This window comes from Chiloscyllium plagiosum, chromosome 14 (assembly GCF_004010195.1).
Source record: "Chiloscyllium plagiosum isolate BGI_BamShark_2017 chromosome 14, ASM401019v2, whole genome shotgun sequence".
Classification (NCBI taxonomy): domain Eukaryota; kingdom Metazoa; phylum Chordata; class Chondrichthyes; order Orectolobiformes; family Hemiscylliidae; genus Chiloscyllium; species Chiloscyllium plagiosum.
In genome coordinates, this window is record NC_057723.1 from 79,564,970 (window position 1) to 79,584,985 (window position 20,016).

At 40.4% G+C, this 20,016-nt stretch overlaps 1 protein-coding gene across 3 annotated transcripts in view; it reads left to right on the forward strand.

Moving 5' to 3' along the window:
* LOC122556834 overlaps nt 1–20,016 on the forward strand; it is a 64,626-nt gene that overhangs the window by 27,934 nt on the left and 16,676 nt on the right. For all 3 annotated transcript variants that reach the window (XM_043704066.1, XM_043704067.1, XM_043704070.1), the window contains 6 exons: nt 636–761; nt 2,081–2,209; nt 3,090–3,145; nt 3,993–5,556; nt 12,289–12,432; nt 15,165–15,302. In XM_043704066.1, coding sequence (XP_043560001.1) covers nt 636–761; nt 2,081–2,209; nt 3,090–3,145; nt 3,993–5,556; nt 12,289–12,432; nt 15,165–15,302 — 2,157 coding nt within the window. The remainder of the gene's footprint in view (nt 1–635; nt 762–2,080; nt 2,210–3,089; nt 3,146–3,992; nt 5,557–12,288; nt 12,433–15,164; nt 15,303–20,016) is intronic.

Genomic DNA, 20,016 nt, shown 5'->3' on the forward strand with positions numbered 1-20,016 from the left:
ACCAAAAACGCAAGACAAAGCAGGCCACTTGATTTGCTGTCTCTCCACTAACTGCATACTATAGCTGCAGGATGTATCTTAGGTCAGATGCACATGAGTAACTTGCTAAGCCTTCCTCTGGAAAACGTTCAAAACCTGCAACTTCCACTACCTAAAAGATCAAGGACAGTACACATGTGACGACATCACCACATTGCAGTTTCCCACCAACTCTCACACCATCCTGGAGGTATATCGCCATTTTATTCTTGTCATTGAGTCAAGATTTTGGATTTTCCTAACTAATAGCAGTGTCAATGTACCTAAATGGCATGATTTTTGGCAGTTCACAACCTGTTTTTCACTCTGAGATTCATAAATTCAGGCCTTGCCTGTGACTGCACATCCCAAGAACAAATGAAAAGAAAATGGTAGCTTTCTTTGCCTTTTGTATTCCCTCCTTCCCATCTCCCTTTGAGGAAGCACTTGATATTTTCTCAAGTGTTTAGGAACTGTATGATGTATAGCAAAGTAAAGCTAATTGTTATTATAGTATTAAATTTGTTTCAAATTATTAGTTTTAAGACTAAGAAAAATTCAGCATTCAATGCATCCTGCCCCCTATTGTAATACTGTTTGCACTTTTTTAATTTCAGAAAGAACTTCGTAGTCGGGTTGTGGTCCTCAGCAATTTGCCATCATCCGGTTTTTCAGATTTTGATACTGTGCGGCTTGGTTCTGCTTTTGGAAAAGTTCTCAAGTATTTAAAAGTTGGGGAAAAGGTAATGCAACATTTGGTTTATTTTTTAAGCTATTTCAAATAAAGAGTTATAGCTTTGTGCAGCTTGACATAGGAAAGTGCCAGATTAGATGCATGTGCATTTGAATGTATTAATGTGTAATTCCAGCTGTGGAAAAGTCACAGTTACCCTTTTGCTCAATTCTTAATTTGGTCTGTGCCATGCAGCAAGAGCTAAAGACCAGTGGCACTATCAGATGAAAAATCCTTGATAGTTGTAGACTCAGTTATGATATTTTTTGAGACATTATTGAAATACAAGTTGAATAGACCACTCAAGGTCTGAGAATAAAAGGTAAAAGCTCCATAGTTCTAATAGGGCTGGGAAATAGGGCTGCTCTCTCTTATTTGCAGAGAGAGAGAAAGAGAGAGAGAGAGGGAGGGAGGACTGGTGGTAGTTTAACCTGAGGGTCATCACCTCAGGGGAGGTTGAGAAGCAGAGTCCTTCATGGTAACCTCAGCCAGTGTGGGAATTGAACACACGTTGTTACTCTGCATTACAAATCAACCGTCCCGTCAACTTTGCTAATTGACCCCAGACTTGAACTGAATCTTGGCCCCCTTTAATTAAAGTTGGTTTCAAACCAACTGATTTAAGAAAGGCTGCTCCAGAGAAATACCAAACAGAGAGCAACCTAAATGCATAAAACCTGGCCTTAACACCATGGGCTGTTATCTTATTTAGCAGCATCCTGAGGAGTACTTAGTCAAACACTTTCTGGAAATCCAAATAGATCACACCCACTTTGTCATTTATCTAACTTGCTCTTACCTGCTCAAAATATTCGAACAGATTTGTCAAGCATGACCGCTCCTTGACTGCTTACTCAGTCCTGTTTCACCATGCATTTCCAAATAACTCCGCAATATCATCCTCAGTGATAGACTCTAAAATCTTACTAACAACTCAGGTCAGGCTTAGTTTGGGAAACTTGGTCAACATAGGCAAGTTGGACTGAAGGGTCTCCTTCCATGTTGTATGGTTATGATTCTGACTCTATGACTCTAGTAATAAACTTTTAAGTTAAATGTATTTCAAGGTGACACCTTGAAATGTATATTGATAATTGAATGATTTGTGGGAGGGTACTGTATTGAAGTCTTAAGTTTCAAAGCTACTGTAATTGCTATTGGGTAGATGGACTTAATGTTGAGATGTGAGGAGGATAAGCTGCAGTGAATGAGAATTTGCAACAGGTAATAAAGCAAATATTTTTCCTATTTTGCTGTTATAAATGGTAAATTATTTTATTTCTTCTGAGAATTGCTTAATATTGATTTTGTTTACATTTTAATGAATAGGCTTTCCTGAAAATGGATTCCGAAATTGCTACTAATAACTTAATTGAACACTTTAGGAGGAATCCTTTATTTTATGGTAGATTATTGACTGTAAATATATCTTCTGCTCAAATACAACCATTGCTTAAGGTAAGCAAATATAGGCATATTTATATCTCAATTTCTGAACGTTTGACCATTGTATTTTTGTTTATTTAAATATGCAAAACCAAATAATGGAAAATACTTTCAAAATATTTCAAAATATTAGCTTTTTAACAATTACTTATTTTGTACAAAATTATCTTTGATCTCTTAACTACAACAAACTCTTAATTCAATCAGTGTTAATTTAATTTTGTTTTTAGCCTTGAAGATTCTAGGACTAAAATTAAGCACTGTGTTTGCATGATATAATCATATCCTCATAAATTTGCTTTTCTGTGTTCTCATAAGGAATTGTAATTGCCTGTGTCAAAATTGCCAATGTAATTGGTTGGAAGCTGTAATTACAAATTTACATAGACAATTTTGAAAATAATTGTGAACATGAAAAAGTTGACAAATACACAGAGATGCGAAATATATTGTAAAAAGAATTGCCAAGCTCGGGGACTTAGTAAAAGCCACAACCAACCCTCCTTGAGCATGATTTAAGTTGAATAGTTTACTTTCCTTCATGGTGATAAAACCTAAAAAAAAATAAACTTGGCTTTCCGAAGAAAGATTCACATTTGTTTGATATAAAGTCAAAATGTTATAAATTTGCCATTCCTTGTACTTACATTAGCGTGAGTGAATTCTTGAATTTTGCAGTAAAATTAGGCACGTAATTTGTGGAACTGTTGGAGGTACTTTGCCTTGTGAGCTTGTTCTTTTCAATCTCCTGTTTACAACTTCAACTCCCATGAAATCTTACTAAACTGTTAGTCTCCAGGACATATGCCTGGACATCAGAATCATCCCTGCTTCAGATCTCCACATGTTTATCATCAGTTTCATGATCACATGTTTAATTTATTGTTTTCAGAAACCATCTGCAAAGATTGAAGAAATGTTGAAGAAAGTACATCAAGCAGATATCAGGTAAATCCTTTACTTCGAATCATAGAATCCCTGCAGTGTGGAAACAATGTTCGCCTAATAGGTCCACACTGACCCTCCAAAGAGTAACCCACCCAGATCCATTCTTCTACCCTATTATCCTATATTTAACCCAAACAATGCAGCTCACCTCCACATCCCTGAACACTATGGGCAATTTAGCATTGCCAGTTCACCTAACCTGCACATCTTTGGATCATGGGAGGAAAACGGACCCCCAGAGGAAACCCACGCAGATGCGGGGTGAATGTGCAAACTCCACATAGACAGTCACCTGAGGCTGGAATCGAACCTGGGTCCCTGGTGCTCTGAGGCAACTGTGCTAACCACTGAGTCACGATTTGTCGGTTTATCCAGATTTGCAAACCTATATTATGTATTTTATAGATAACAAATAGTTTAGTGTTTTCTTAGCCTTGGAATTATGACCATTAATGGTAGGTGGAATATTGGGTCCATTAGCTACCCAGTTCAAGGGCATTGAGGGATTAGCAATAAAAGCTGGCTCAGACAGGGATGCGCATTTCCATAAATTAAAAAAAAAGTGAGACACTGAAGGCCAGTCTGTGTTCTTGAAAACATGCTCGGAGTGAAGAGGATGAGGACAATTGAATGAAAGGAAGGAATAAAGCTCCAGCTTTTCTCTTAGTAGATATTGAACCAAATATGAAAGAGCATTGCACTACTGTCAATAACTTGGACTGTTCATTTAACTAAATGAGATACAAATGAGCATTTCTCTGGGAGAAATTGAATAATCAAACTAGAAGTATAATGACCAAAAGAAGACAGTATAATTTGGATATAATCAATTTGTTTTTCTTTACAGTACAAAAGAATGCTATCTGGGTCCTATTTTGAAGCATAAACCTGGTGATTTGAAAAAGTCCTCACCGCCTAGAAGAGAGAGGAGAAGTTCGGAAAGTAGTGAGAAAGCAGAGTCAAAGAGCTCCGATGAGAGTGGTGGAACAGTGGGATGGAGAAGCTCCTCAAGAATGAGGCACAGAAACCGTGAAAAAATGCAACACAGAAACCGAGAGAGAATACCACGACGAAACTCTAAAGTAGAACAGCGGCAAAGCCGTGATAGTAGAGAATGGAGGGCCAACCGAGGGAGAGGAATGCAGGAGACCAGCCGCGAGAGAGGAGAGCGCAGAGGTAGCCGCGAGAGAGGAGAGCGTAGAGATAGTCGTGACAGGGCTGAACGCAGGGGTGGCCATGAAAGAAGGCTGCGTAGAGGTAGCAGGGAACAGCGAGAGCGGAGAACCAGCAGTGAGAGAGGAGAGCGACGAGGTAGCAATGAAAGATGGGTGCGACGAAGCAGTAGACAGAGAATAGAGAGGGGAGCTGGCAGCAGCGATCGGGGAGACAGTAGTGAGAGGGGAGGTAGCACTGAAAGGGGAGAGTGGGGATGTAGTAATGAGAGGAGAAAGCGGGAAGGCAGTAGTGATAGGCTGGAGTGGGGAGACAGCAGTGAGAGGTGGGAGTGGGATGACAGTAGTGAGAGACAAGAGTGGGGTGACAGCAGTGATAGATTAGAATGGGGCGACAGCAGTGAGAGACGGGAATGGGGAGACAGCAGCGATAGGTTAGAGTGGGGTGACAGCAGTGAGACACAGAAGTGGGGTGACAGCAGTGAGAGACGAGAATGGGGTGACAGCAGTGAGAGACGAGAATGGGGTGACAGCAGTGAGAGACGGGAGTGGGGAGACAGCAGTGAGAGGCGAGAGTGGGGTGACAGCAGTGATAGGCTGGAATGGGGAGACAGCAGTGAGAGACAGGAGTGGGGAGACAGCAGTGAGAAATGGGAATGGGATGACAACAGTGAGAGACGGGAGTGGGGTGTCGGCAGCGATAGGTTAGAGTGGGGTGACAGCAACATGAAGGTGGAATGGGTTGATAACCATGAGAGGGTGGAATGGGGTGACAGGAGTTCGAGGATGGAGTGGGGCGACAGTTATGAGAAGGTAGAACGGACAGACAGGAGCTCGAGGATGGAGTGGGGTGACAGTCACAGGAGGGCGGAGCAGGAAAGGGCTGAGAGTAAAGCAATAGAGTGGACGAAATACGAAAACATCGGAAATGCAGAGTGGGAAAACTATGCAAATAAAGGTGGAACAGAGCGGAAAGATTATCCGCGATATAATCCGGAGGATAGGAGGGAGCCCAAAATAAATGATGTAGAAATGAATTCAGAGGAACTACAAGAGGAAACTGCTATTCCATTTTTGGGAAATGATTCAGAACTTGAAGCTCTGATGGGCAATTCTGAAACAAATGATGTTGATGAAAGCATTCTAAAGCATGAGCAGAATGGATCTAAGGATGAATTGAAAGAAACTGGTCCTCGAGCTGATACAAATATAAACCTACAAGAGACAGTGCTGGAGAAGGTAAACAATACTGAGCTGTTTTCTTCATATTTTTGAGGATTCTTACTCCATCTTCAACTATTGGTCATATTTTGGGTGCAAGAGATTATTGCTATGAAAACTAAAATTACATGGAACGTAGTAGTTATTTGCTTGGACATTTCAGTGTGCGGTATTTACTTATAAATCAGTAAATGTAACCAAAAGGAGTTGGAAGCAGATGATTTGCGATGATTTGACTTGCTGGCAAGACACTTGTAACACTTAATTTAAAGTATTAATGATCCTTCTCACAACAATTTTACTACACCAAAATATTGTGTAGTTGGAATTAAGTTCCTCTATTTTGACCTAATAACTGGAATGAAACTGATCTTAAGTTCCTGTGCCTTGAAAATTGCCTAAAGAACATGTGGATGTTCTTAACTGAGTAGCTGCAGATACAGTTGCAATAATACAAAGTACAGCTGCTGGAGTGTACAGAAGACTTGCAGACTAAACAGAACAATTTAATTGGACCAAATTGAGTTTTAGTCTCACATACTATTCATTGGTTTTAATTTTTAATATTTTGGTGATTTCGAACTCTAGGACCATTGAAACATTACAGCACAGAAAGAGGCCATTTAGATCAGCATGTCTGCTGAATAAACTAGCTGCCCATTCTAATCCCACTTTCTAGAATCTGGTCTGGAGCCTTTTAGTTTACAGCACTTCAGATGCTGATCTAGCTTCCTTTTAAATGAGTTCATGGTTTCCATCTGAGCCACCAACCTGGGCAGCAAATTTCAGACACCCATCACCCTCTGCTTATGTCCCCTCTGATCTTTCTACCAATCGCCTTAAATATGTACCTCCTGACCTGGGAGTTGACCTCCATGTCTGGTGAAACAGGTCTTTCCTCTGTGCTCTATCCAACTCTTCATTACTTTGTGCATTTTAATTAAGTCATCACTCAATCTTGAGTGTTCAAAGGAAAGCCCTAGCCCATCCTGCCCTTCCTCATAACAGTAATTTTCATGACCTGGCAACATTCTTATAAATCTCCTCCATAAATTCTCTGGAACAATGATGTCCTTCCTGTACACCAAGCTCCAGTTCTAGCCTAATCAGTGTGCTTTATAGTCCCAGAGTTACACTGCTGCTTTTGCTATGTACCAAGTCAGATCCCCTCAAAACATTTCAAGAAGTTAGCTCAGACCCTAACTTTTCTAGTTGTTTTAAGCACATATATAGTAGATATTCCAGGAGTGATGCAGCTGGTCAAAACCCCTCGGTTTTAAACAATTTATTTACAGTGTTGAATGAAACACAAACAAAAGAGAACTGAATACAGAATAACTTAACCTATCCGAAAACCCAACAGACTATCCCAACTTAATAATGCTATTCCAAATGCCTGCAACAGTCCCCATAAACACCAGTTTGGCAAAAAGGTTCTTAGAGGAGAGAGAGGTGGCAGAGAGATTTAACATGGAACCTCCTTCCACTGTAGCTGTTCCTTTGGATACCCCAGCTTAAACTGACCAGCAGCTCCTGAACAGCCAGCCTGCTAAAACCAAAACAAACCAGAGAAAAGCTGAGCTGGGAGAACTGGCCACTCCCCTTTCATTGTACACATTTTTTTTAAACATAAAAGCTTCTTCAAGTAGATAACCTAGACATATCAGAACCTCTGTGTTTACGACCTCTCTTGAAAAAACAACACCCCAGGACAGAATAACCTTGTCAAAGGAATAGCATCGTACAATTTTGTATTCAATACCATATCCAATGGAGAAATATATCCCATGTGTTTGCTTTCCCACATTATTAACCCATCTTGCCACCTTCAAGGGCATGTTGACATGCTCTCCCATGCCTCTCACTTCCCCTATCCCTCTCAATATCTTCTGTTTATTATGCTTGCTTTGTTTGCCCTCCCCAAATTCATAAACTCCAGTTTCTCTGGATTGAATTTCACTTGCCATTCTGCCATCCTCTCAACCAAACCTTTGTTACCATCCTGCAGTCAATATCTTGCTGCTTCAGTGTCAACAACCTGGCCAGTTTTTTATGTCATCTGCAAGTTTTCCAGTTGTGCCTCCTGTGTTTAAATCTAAATCATGAATGTGAAACAGCAAGGGAGCCAATACTGAGACCTGTGGAATACCCGTTGGAAATTGCTTTCAATTGGCAAACACATTCATCAACTTTTACCCTTTGCTTTTAACCATTCACTACACCCATAGAATCTTTCTTTAGAAGTCCTCTGACTGATTTGCCGTTGAACCAAAACCCATGTAGACATTAACCACAGTGCTACACTCATCAGTCCTTGTTGTTATTCTCTCAAAAATGTTTACTTAAGTTAGTAAGACAGAACCTTACCTTAATAAAACAAGTTGACTATCCCTGATGAATCTGTGCCTTTCCAAGTAACTCTGTGACTCCCTCATCAGATCAGACCATTCCCTCCGCGACTGCCTCGTTAGATCCATCAACCCACACCCCACTCCCAGCACCTTCTCCTGCCACCGCAGGAAGTGCAAAACCTATGCCCACACCACTCTCCTCACCTCCGTCCAAGGCCCCCAAGGATCCTTTCACAGAATTTTACTTGTACCTCCACCAGTGTCATCTACTGTATCCGTTGTACCCGATGTGGTCTTCTCCACATCAGGGAGACAGAATGCCAACTTGTGGATCGTTTCGAACATCTCTGGGACACCCGCACCAACCAACTCCACCACCCCATGGCTGAACACTTCAACTCCCCCTCCCACTCTGTCAGGGACATGTAGGTCCTGGGCCGCCTCCATTAGCAAACCCTTACCACCTGACGCCTGGAGGAAAAACGCATCATCTTCCACCTTGGGATCCTGCAATGAGATCAATATGGATTTCACCAATTTCCTCATTTCCCCTCCCCCTTACATTATCCCAGTCCCAAACCTCCAACTCTACAGCACCCTCCTGACCTGTCCATCACCTTTCCCTCTGATCTGCTCCTATCTGTCCATCACCTTTCCCTCTGATCTGTTCCCTTCTCTCTGACCTATCACCTTCTCCCCCACCTTCACCTACCTATTGCACTCTCAGCAACCTTCTCCCCAACCTCAACCCCCTCCCATTTATCTCTCAGCCCCCCTGGCCTACAAGCCTCATCCCTGATGAAGGGCTCCTGTCCGAATCGTCGATTTTCCTACTCCCCGGATGCTGCCTGACCTGCTGTGCTTTTCCAGCACCACACCCTCGACTCTGATCTCCAGCATCTGCAGGCCTCACTTGCTCCTTTCTGAGTAACAGCCAGTCTTACCTCTCACTATTGATTGTAGTAATTTGACCACCACTGGGGTCAGACTGACCAGTCTATATTTGAATAACGTTACATGATCATAGACTTCCAGTCCTCTGCAACCTTGCCTGTATCAAGTGAAGGTTGGCAACTGATCCTCCCTTGCTTCCTTTAATAGTCTTTTAATAGGTTATAATTCATCCAGACTTGACGATTTATCCACATTCAAAGATGTCACTCCCCCTAGTACTTTCACTTGCACAATGCCAATTCTAGCTCATATTTCACACTCCTCATTAACTAGAATGTCTGCATCATCCTCCAGTTTTGTAAAGATGGGGGCAAAGTACTCATTAAGAGCCCTGCCCCTATCTTCTGCATCCACAGGCAAGTCACCATGCACACCTCTGGTAGTCATCCTCTTGCTCTTAATATATTTATAAAACATGTTTGGATTGTCCTTATTTTTAATGGCCAGTTTTTTTCTCATAAAATAGAATCCCTCCAGTGCAGAAAGAGGCCATTCTGCCCATGATATCTGCACCGACCCTCTAAACAGCATCCCAACCAGAAACAGCCCCCACCCTATCTCTGTAACCCCACCATGGCTAATCCACATAGCCTGCACGTACCTGGACACGACAGGACAACTTAGCACACCTTATCACGTGGGAGAAAACCACCGCACCTAGTAGAAACCTACACAGATGGGGGACCACAGGCAGCCACCCAAGGCTGGAATCAAATCCAGGTCCCTGGCATTGTGAGACAGCTATGCTCACCACTGAGCCACCATGTCTTTCTCCTTGTTTTTCTCATTTCCTTTTCACTTTGTCCCTGTACTTTTTGTGTTCCTTGTGGTTTCCTAAAGTATGACTTTTATTTTGAGTTTGTCACATGCTTTCTTTTCTTGCTTTGTTTTACCTTATATCCTTCTAAACAAAGGGCTGTAGATTTAGTAGTACCACTTTTTTTCTACACTACACCCATAGAATCTTTCTTTAGAAGTCCTCTGACTGATTTGCCATTGACTTTAAGTGTCTGTAACCCCCATCAACATTTGCCAGATCATTTCTCAACTGTGTGAAATTTGTTTTACCCAATTTAGAACTTTTGGCTCTCACCAAAGTGAATCTAAATCTAACTGCACTATGAACACTATCTCTAAAATAGTCACCTACTTCTATTTCATCCAACTGTTTAGTCTCCTTTCCTGAGACTATATTTAGAATTGCACCTTCTCTTGTTGGGCTTATGTGCTGGCTAAAGAAGTTCTCTTGAATGCCGTTAATGAATGTTATGCCCTCTGTGCTTTTCACACTCTGTCTTCCCATTTGATATTTAGGAAGTTGGAATCCGAATTATTGTTGTCCTGATTTTTTTTGCACACAGAAGTTTGGCTACATTTTTGATCCTTTCACTCTCTCCTGCTATTTAGGAGTCTATTATAAATACCCAGCAGTTTAGCTGCCCATTTTGTGTTTCTGATCTCAATCCAAATGGCCTAATTTGATGCTTCATTTAATATCTCCATCGTACTCACAAAAGCAACTCATTCATTAAGCAATGATGTTATGGCCCCATTATTTTTATCTCCTTCTCTATCTTATCTGAATCTATATACTGTATCTCGGGATATTGAATTGTGAATCTTGTCCCTCTTGAAGCAAATATCTGTTATAGAAATGACATCATGCTATGTGTCTCTGCCCTCATTTTGTCAGCTTTGTTTACTACACTCCTCTTTATGTATACGCCCTTTACTACTGCCGAATTCTTGTGCTGTACACTTTCTAACTACTGCTTCCTGTGTTTTTAAGAATCACTCACTTCATTTCTTCCCCTTACTCCTGCTTTGAATTTGCCCTCAGCTTCCCAAGCCCCTGCCAATCTAGCTAAAAACCTCTGTAACGATATTAGTGAATATCCCTGCAAGATTAGTTCTCCCAGCCATGTTCAGGTGTGGACCATCAGTGGTTACCACCTTTCTCAGAAGAACTGTTGTGTTGCAGTTGTAGTGTCCCTGCCTTCTGGCTGGAAGGCCTGGATTTACTGCAAATGTGCATCATAACATACTTGAACAGGTTGATTAAAAAAAAATTCCCACCTTTTCCGGTACTGGTCCCAATGCCCCAGAAATTTGATGCTCACCCATTGATATAGGTTTTCCAGCCACTTGTTCTATTGCTCAATTTTCCTATTTCTATGCTGGCTAGCATGTGGGTCTAGGAGTAATCTTAAAACTGCTGCTTTTGAAGTCCTGCCTTTCAATCTTGCACCTAACTCCCTAAATTAGATTACATTATATTCCAATCTTCATATGAATTCCTACCCACGTCTTTGGTACTGATTCAGACTGGTCACCATCCCCAGATGAATATCCTACAGCTCTTTAACATACTTTACCTGGCACTATGGAGGCAATATACTGTCATGGAGTCATATTGCCAACCATAGAAAAGCCTGCTGATTCCCTGGCTCTGGAATCCCCTATCACTATTGTTCTTCCATTCTTTTTCCACCCCATCCTGTACAGCTGAGCTATCCATGCTGCCATTGACTTGGTTCTGACTACAATCTCCTGAGGAACCATTTCCCTTACCAGTATTTAAAATGGAATACTGATTAGCAAGTGCTGAATCTCTTCTATGCTTTCTTAGGCAGCCTGCAGTTGCCCCTTTCCTCTGCCTGTATACTTCTATTTTATGATATTACTGTGTCGTAAGGTGCCATCAACATGATCCTCTGCCTTGTAGTTGCACAACAGTGACTCCAGCTGCAGCTCAAGTTCCAAATCCCAAATTTGTGCAGATGTGTTCATCTGGGACACCTGGTGTGTCCATGACTTCACACATGATATATGATATGCACTCCAATTGGCTGAGCTGAACTGCCACCCATAACTTTAAAAATGGTTTATTCCAATTAGAAAAGTAGAATAACTTACCAGTAGTCACCAGTTAGCTTCTTCCACTGTACCTAAGCATGAGAGAACCTCAGGAGGCTGTGAACAGAGGAAGAAAAGAGCACTTTTACTTTTCTTAATGAACAGACTTAACCTTCTAAGGACTGATGTAAACCAGCTGCTAATTAACTGACCACACCTCTGTTAAATCTTGTATACTTCGATTTCAGGCTGCAGTAAACCTAACTACTCTTATCTGAAAGAGTGATATTTAAATAGAAGTGTCCCTTAACTCTGTCCCACTCACCAGCTCCTAGTGTGGATTTATTTTTATTCTTGCAAATGTATTGTAAAAGACTGGAATGTCTCTGAGATGTTTCAGTAAGTCAGTATCGCCTGTGTACAAGTCATATGCAGTCGAACCATGCTCCCTTTGGATTAGTATATTAACAAAATGCAATCATCAGCTCAGAAAAAAGTACTCCACGTAATGTATATGTGGTAAGTCAAAACGATTCAACATTACAATGTGATAACTGACTCTAATATATTTTCTTTTCATTCAATCTAGAAACCGAAAGAATCATGTCCAGAGAAACAGACAACATTACATGTAAACTTGCCTCCCAGTGGATATTCAAAAGTTGCTATTGGAAAACTTGGTGCTAAATTTGGAAAAGTTCATAATTACTCTGTGCTGAGGCCCGTGAATCAGGTATAACCAAGAAAATGCCATTTCTCACTTGTATAATAACATGTAGAAATTACCTCAGTTCTTCAGGAAATAAGTGTGTAACATTGTCCATATAAGGCTGATAATTTCCCTTGAGTCTGTGCAGCAGCAAAATACACATGTTGGTTTTATTCTTCTGGTTTTTTTTATATTCGCCGTTCTCATGAAATTAGGTAAAACATTTATGCTCTATCCAAATATGAAGCAGCATGGCACATTTATTTTTAAGGACTCTTCTTGAAATTTTCTCGAGGGCTACATCTTCATTCTTACTAATGTTTATTCGGTGATTCAGTCGCATAGGAATAATACCTTCTGAATTTGTCTTCACAAATGAAATATTTTGAACTCTCAACAGAATTAGAAGAATTCATCAACAATACCAACACTCCACTTAAATTAAAGCCACAAAACACAGAGAAATCATTAATTTCTTTGAGACCATTATTCAACTTGGCACAGGACAACAGGTGTATGTTTGCAAAAGCCTTTTTTTGAGAAGTAATTGAATCATATTTGCACACAAAAGGCTATCACTATAAACTACACCTTTTTCAAAATAGTGAGGTCACTGCATTTCCATTGCAAATGTACAAAGCAAGAACATTGTAATCTACCAGTTACCACCCGTTTTATTGTACCTTAGATCTCAGTCTCAGGTTTCGAGCCTTTGTCTGTCCCTTTCTTGCAGCCTTCCTGTTGCTCCTGCCCGGCAGCTTCCTTTTTATTGAAGTATCTCTCTTCTCCATACCACCCATGCCCAACTCAGATAGACAGACAGACGCATGCGCGCACGCGCACACACAGCCATCTCTTTCCCCTTTCAATCTTCCCACATTCTGCTTTCAAGTTTGCCCCATTAGTTTGCTCTCTCTCCATGGATGTTGCCTAGCCCACTGTGATCTCAAGCACTTTTTGTTTTCAATCCAAAGAGCCTTTGTCTTTTTGATCATTTTTGGAATTTTGGAGGTGAATTCATCCCCTCTTGTATTTTGGGTATTGGGTGCTGTGGGCATGGTTTCAGCTTTCAGAATTGCCAAGCACCAGTGTCCAGGATGTGCTGTCAGCCAGGTGCAGGCAATGATGTCTAATGCTAGAAGTGGAGGTGGAAGCTGGAGGCCGCAATGTTGGATAATTACCTGGGTTTATTCCCTTCAGAGAAAAGGTCACAAAAGATTTGATGGAGATGTTCAAAGTTTTGAGTAGTTTTTGATAAAGTATTTATATAAAGAGACAGTTTTGACTGGCAGAAGGAGTACTGTTCAAAGGATACAAATTTATAGAGAACCAGAAATAACATGAAGCAACATTCATTTTACACAGCATTACTTTTTAATTATGATACGGAACACATTCCTGAAAAAGGTGGCAGAAGCAAATTCAACAGTGATATTGCAAAGAGATATACTTGGCAAGAATATGATTTAAAACATAGTCCTTGTCATAGGGTAGAAATGCTGCAGCGAATCTGTGCGCAATCTTGACCTTTGCCCTTGCAGACCGGTTATGGCTTAAGTTAGAGAATGCTCACACTTTAGAGAGTTGCTTGATTGAAAATAATCCGTAAAAGGATTTATAGCTGTGACCTGTTACTCTCCCAAGGTTGTTTCCTGGGCTATCTTGAAATATGTCTCTGAATGATTACTCGGAAGATTCATTCTTTCCTCCTTAGTCCCAAAGGTGTCTGTAGTGTCAGGCAAGCTCTTTGCAGACTGCTTTGTTTCAGAACCTTGGCATTTGGAGTGAATTGTAAATTTGCTGCTGTTTACTGACTGACATTTCAATGGCTATCCCCACTCTCATCACAGAGATTGTCTTCACATGTATCTGATTATATCCAATGTGCTCACTCAATGAGTAGCTGATTGATAAGCCCCTTTTCTGTGGGCTTATGCCCGAAACGTCGATTCTCTTGTTCCCTGGATGCTGCCTGACCTCCTGCGCTTTTCCAGCAACACATTTTCAGCTCTGATCTCCAGCATCTGCAGACCTCACTTTCTCCTCAGTCCTTTTTCTGTGCATTACTACACTACAAAAGTTATAATACAGTGACAATTGTCTCTGACTGCAGCATTCAAATAAAACACATTTTCAGCTCTGATCTCCAGCATCTGCAGACCTCACTTTCTCCTCAGTCCCTTTTCTGTGCATTACTACACTACAAAAGTTATAATACAGTGACAATTGTCTCTGACTGCAGCATTCAAATAAAATGCAATGATATCATACCTCGCCTTCACTTTATGCATTTATCTAATATTCTCACAAATGCAATTTATTTCAGTTGTGTCACTTTATGTCACTATATATACATATATAACAATATATAATTTTATATAAATGTATAACTTTATACATTTGCAATAATTGAAACGAATGCTCCTGAAATTTTGCTAACTAGTACTTTTGAGCACTGTGAATCAGTAGATTTGGGGAAGTGTAGAATGCTTGGTTAACCACTGAGAGAGTGCATGCAACCCTCCTAGGAATGATGCAGATTTGAATTTCATAAGTCAAAATGTTTGTAAAAGTTATTGGATGCAGAAGCTATCAATAAATGTAAACATCAAAAACCGAATCCACCCATGTTGTGCAGTGGACTTCCTGCACAGTGGTGGCCTCTACTGGCCTGGTGTTGAGTACTATATGGATTCAGCAAGGTATTGTATTGTGACGATAACCCTTTAACTATAGGATATTTTCTTTGTTACTAGGATACAAAGGAAGAGCCTGGACAAGTTGTTTACATCGCTGACATGGTACCAGGCAAATGCACAAAAAATGATTTAATCCACCTTGCTGAGCTCTTTGGGAAGATTAATAACACCTTTCTAATCAAAGCAAAGGGTGAGGTAAGCACAAGTATTGATTAAACTGGGATCAGTTTAAATCTCATTATTGAATGGAAGTGTAATTATTTTTTTCATTCATGCATTGTGAGCTTTGCTGGTGAGGCTAGCATTTATTTCCCAATCCTAATTGGCATTGAGAAAATTATAAACAATTTAATGTTTGAACTGTTGTACTCCATGTGGTGCAGTTGAAAGCACAGGGCTATTAGGAGGGGGGTTCATGTTTTGACCTAGTGAGATTGAAGGAACAATTATATAGTTTCCAAGTTGGGTTAGTATGTGACTTTGAGGGATATTCTCAGCTGGTGTTGTTCTCATGAGGTTTCTGCCCTTCTCTTTCTATGTGGTAGAGATTGTGGGTTTGGAAAATGCTGCCACATGAGTTGCCGCAATGTATTGTGTAGCTTCTTGCTAGTGTGCACTGCTGTTGGAGGATGTAAGTGTTTATGATTATAGGTAGGGTACCAATCCTGAAGAAGGGTTAATGCCCGAAACGTCGATTCTCCTGTTCCCTAGATGCTGCCTGACCTGCTGCGCTTTTCCGGCAACACATTTCCATCTCTGATCTCCAGCATCTGCCTTGGCCCAATACATGTGTTGCATTATGACTCACACATGTATTGGGACATAATTTTACACCACATACATCCTGAGTGTTATTAGAGCAGCATCCATTGAGGAGGTGGACAGTACTCAATCACAGTTCTAACTTGTGCCTTGAAAATGGTGAACGGACTCAGGAGGGAGTTATTCACAACAGAATTTGCAACCTTTGTGTGTCTTTTATAGCCATGGTGTTCAGATGGCTAGTCATTCGAGTTTCTGGTCAGTGGCAAGGATATTGAGGGATTGTGATTGAGAATTACTGACCTTTTGAACATCAAGGGGTGATGGTTGTATTTTCTCTTGCTTGATATGATAATTTCTTGGCACTTACATATCTTTGTTGACTTTAATTTTGCTCAGGTTCCTTGATGTTCCACTTGGTAAAATATTACCTTGATCAGTTAAGGGTTGTCACTTTCTGGATTTGACCTCTTTATTCATATTTAGACCAGGTTTTGAAGCTGACTGACCTTGGTGAAAGACAAACCAAGCATGGGTTCAGCAAGTTATTTCTGACTAGGTGCTATTTGATGGAATTGTCAAAGTCATATTACGGACTATAATTGAGAGCAGACTGATCGGACCATAATTGGAGGTTTAGATTTGACTTTGTTGTGGTGTGGACGTTTCTGGACAATTTGCCACGTTTGATAGGTACCAGTGTTGTAGCTGTATAGAATCAGCTCCATTCTATAGCCTCTACATATCAGGAGGATAAGCTCATAAAAATCAGGGAGAAAATAACAAAAGCTATACCTGTTTGGACATTTTGGATTGTACAATGAACTAGAAGCTCACCAAGCAATTTCTGGCTAATTATAGAGAACCATGAGGTCAAACAGCAACCTTTATCACTATATTTGGCTTACAAACTATAATATATCCTTAGATAATTTAATTGACTTCAGAAAGTGCAGCATCATGGCCTTGGCTAGAAAGTACCAAACTGTTCCATTGCAGAATTGCTGTAAGGTGCAGAGCCTATCTCTGATATTTGAACTCATAAGCTAAACAGAGAAATCATACATTACTGGTTACAGTAAATTGAGACCTCACTGATCAGAAAAGTCTGTTGTCTGTATCTTCCTCCTTCCCTCTCTTGAAATGTTTCAGAATAATTGGTGAAGTAGGGAAATCCATCTGGGATGCATGTTCAAATTCATTAGAACCTTGTTTGAGAACAAAGAATATTAAATATGATTATTGTCATGTTGCATTAATCTAATGAACGTCTTAGGTGATAGTAAGCTGATTACTGCTGCGATGCTAAGATCTAATTGTCATATGATCTTTACAGTGATAATGGCAAGCCGAATCATCATAGGTGTCCCTTGATGATGTTGGTTTAGGGTTGCACATTTCCCCTATAATACTTCATGTGACTGAACAGGTTGATCCAGAGTGCAGGATTGCTTTCATTTCCTTCCTTCTCTGGTGCTGCTGTGTCTTGTCATGAAGATGTTTGGATTCAAAGTGTGATGCATTTCAAGGACAGCTTCAGAAAGCCTTTTTAAAGGTTCCTTTGTCCTCCCCAGAACAATGGCCATTTGAGAGTTGACCAAAACATTGATCCAGGATCTGAAAGGGAGGCTATCTGGACATAATATCCAGTCTATCATCGATGATTTTACATGAGTTTTAATTGAATGCCTGTGGAGTTGGTCAAGGAGGACACTAGTGTTTGTTTGGCTGTCCTCGCATTGAATCCAGAGAATGTGTCAGTTGTTGCTGGTGCAAATTCTCTTGCATTCTTATATATTCCTGAAAGACAGTTCAGGTCTCACCGCAGTACACGAATATGGTGATAACTACTCTTGTTATGCCTTGCTGGAGTAGCAAGCTGGACATCAAGCCCTGTTATTCCTGGGACTTTACAAAAGTGAAAGATTCTGATTTTATAAAAGTACATAAAATCCCCCAATGTACCTGTCTTTTAGATCCAAGTTGACAGCATGGATCAGGTTTCTGTGCTTAACAAGAATGACTTTTTATTATGAATAAATAGATCCTAGCTGCCGGTAAGCATTTATGAACCTCTGATGTATAACTCTACTAGTTAAACCTCTAATGCATTGTAAAACTCCCTGACACAAACATTTAGGCGGAGAAAAATATCTGTTAGTGTTTTGGGTAGAGCGAAAATATGGGGAGGGAATTCAATGGTCTCTTTCCTCAGGATTTGCTAAGATGATCCTTTTATTTGTCAGGATTCGCTGCTGTTCTGTCTTCCTCTCCAGGTATTTTCACTTGCTTGCAGGAGGCATAGAGCAACTGCTTCAGACTTATAACGTCTCTGATTTATTAATCAAAAACCCCAGCTTACAGCTACGGATGAGGGGAAATAAACTGGCTTTTTTGTGGTTTGAAGTGTTTTTTTTATTGCAGATGAAAGGACAACTTCCTTTTCAGAGATCTAATCGGTTCCAGAAACAGAGGAACTATGAGTAGGCCATTCAGCCTTTGAGTCTGCTCCACCATTGAATATAATTGTAGCTGGTCCTCTATCTCCCTTTAAAACCTTTTAACACCTTTGCAATGTAAAAGATTATCTATCTCTTTCTTGAATTTCCTTGGCTTCCACAGCCTTCATGATAGAGAATTCCACAAGTTCACTCTCCTCCAAGTGAAGAAATGTTTCCTCAACTCAGTCCTAATTAGTCTACCCCTACCCTGTATCTTGAGATTATGTCTCCTAGTCTGTCCAGTCCAATTAGAATTTCCTACATTTCGTTCAGATCCCCTCTCATCCTTCTAAACTCTCGTGAATACAGGCCCAGTCAAACCAATCTTTCCCCGTAGCACCCTCCTGCTATTCCCAGTATCAGCCTCATAAACGTGAGCTGTACTCCAAGACAGGTATATCATTTCTTAGATAGGAGACCAAAACTGATGTATCTCCAGGTGTGGTCTTACCAATACCCGGTTTAACTACAGTAAGACATCTCTACTTCTGAACTGAAATCCTTTTGTAATGAAGGCCAATATTGCATTGGCCTTCCTGATTAACTGTCTGCTTTCATGACCTACATTTCTTTGTATATCTGCACTGGCCTATATATCACCATCAAAATAGTACCTTTACTTTCTTCATAGCAAAGGGTGTAACTTCATTTTTAGCCACATTATACTGAATGGGTTTACCACTCACTTAACTGGTCTAAATCACCTTTGAAGCATCTTTGCATTCTCCTGGAAATTTCCAATCCTGCATAGCCTTGAGAGATTAGCACATTTGGAAATGTTGCATTAGGTACCGTCATCCAGTTCATCAATATACACCATGAATAAACTGAGACCCAAGTACTGATCTTTACCATAACACTTAGTCACTGCTTGTCATCTTTTAAAAAAAAATTCCCACACTCTGTTTCCAGTCTGTCAACCAATTCTCAACAACACGCAAATATATTACCCCATGCCATGTACTTTAATTTGCCTACTAACCTCTTAGGGAGAGCCCTCTGAAAATCCAAATGTACCACATCCCTTATCTATTCTGTGAGTTACATGTTCAAAAAAACTCCAGTAGATTTGTCAAACATGATTTGCTTTTCACAAATGTTGGCTTTGTACAATCCAGTAATGCTTTCCAAATGTTCTGTAATCATGCCTTAATAATAGACTCCAGTATTTCCCCCACTACTGATGTGAGGCTAACTAATCAAACTGATTAAACACATTGACTCCCAGGTAGCTGAACAGCTCATGGGTATGAATCACATGGTATTGTCAGGCAGAAGGCTTTCGTTGTCAGCAACTGGTCACCAATCTATAGACCAACCAGCTAATTGTTGCTGGTTGACTCTCCCTTTCTACGCATCTGCTCACTCCAGCTTGTGTGTAGTAATCTTTCCCGTGCTTGAACAAACAGTTATGTAAACAGCACTTACAACGAGTATCGGGAACTTGCTTTTAAAAAGAGCAGCAATGCTTTCCAAAATCTTTATTTTCGAAAACAGTCATTTTCCCATTTTAGCCACAATCAAAAATATATAAAAATCCTAGTGCATAGCCAAAAGGTAAAGAAACGTGACGACTGCAGGTTTAGACGAACTACGGAACACAGGCCTTCTACTAAATGAGAAAAGTCAATCCTCTAGAATGACAG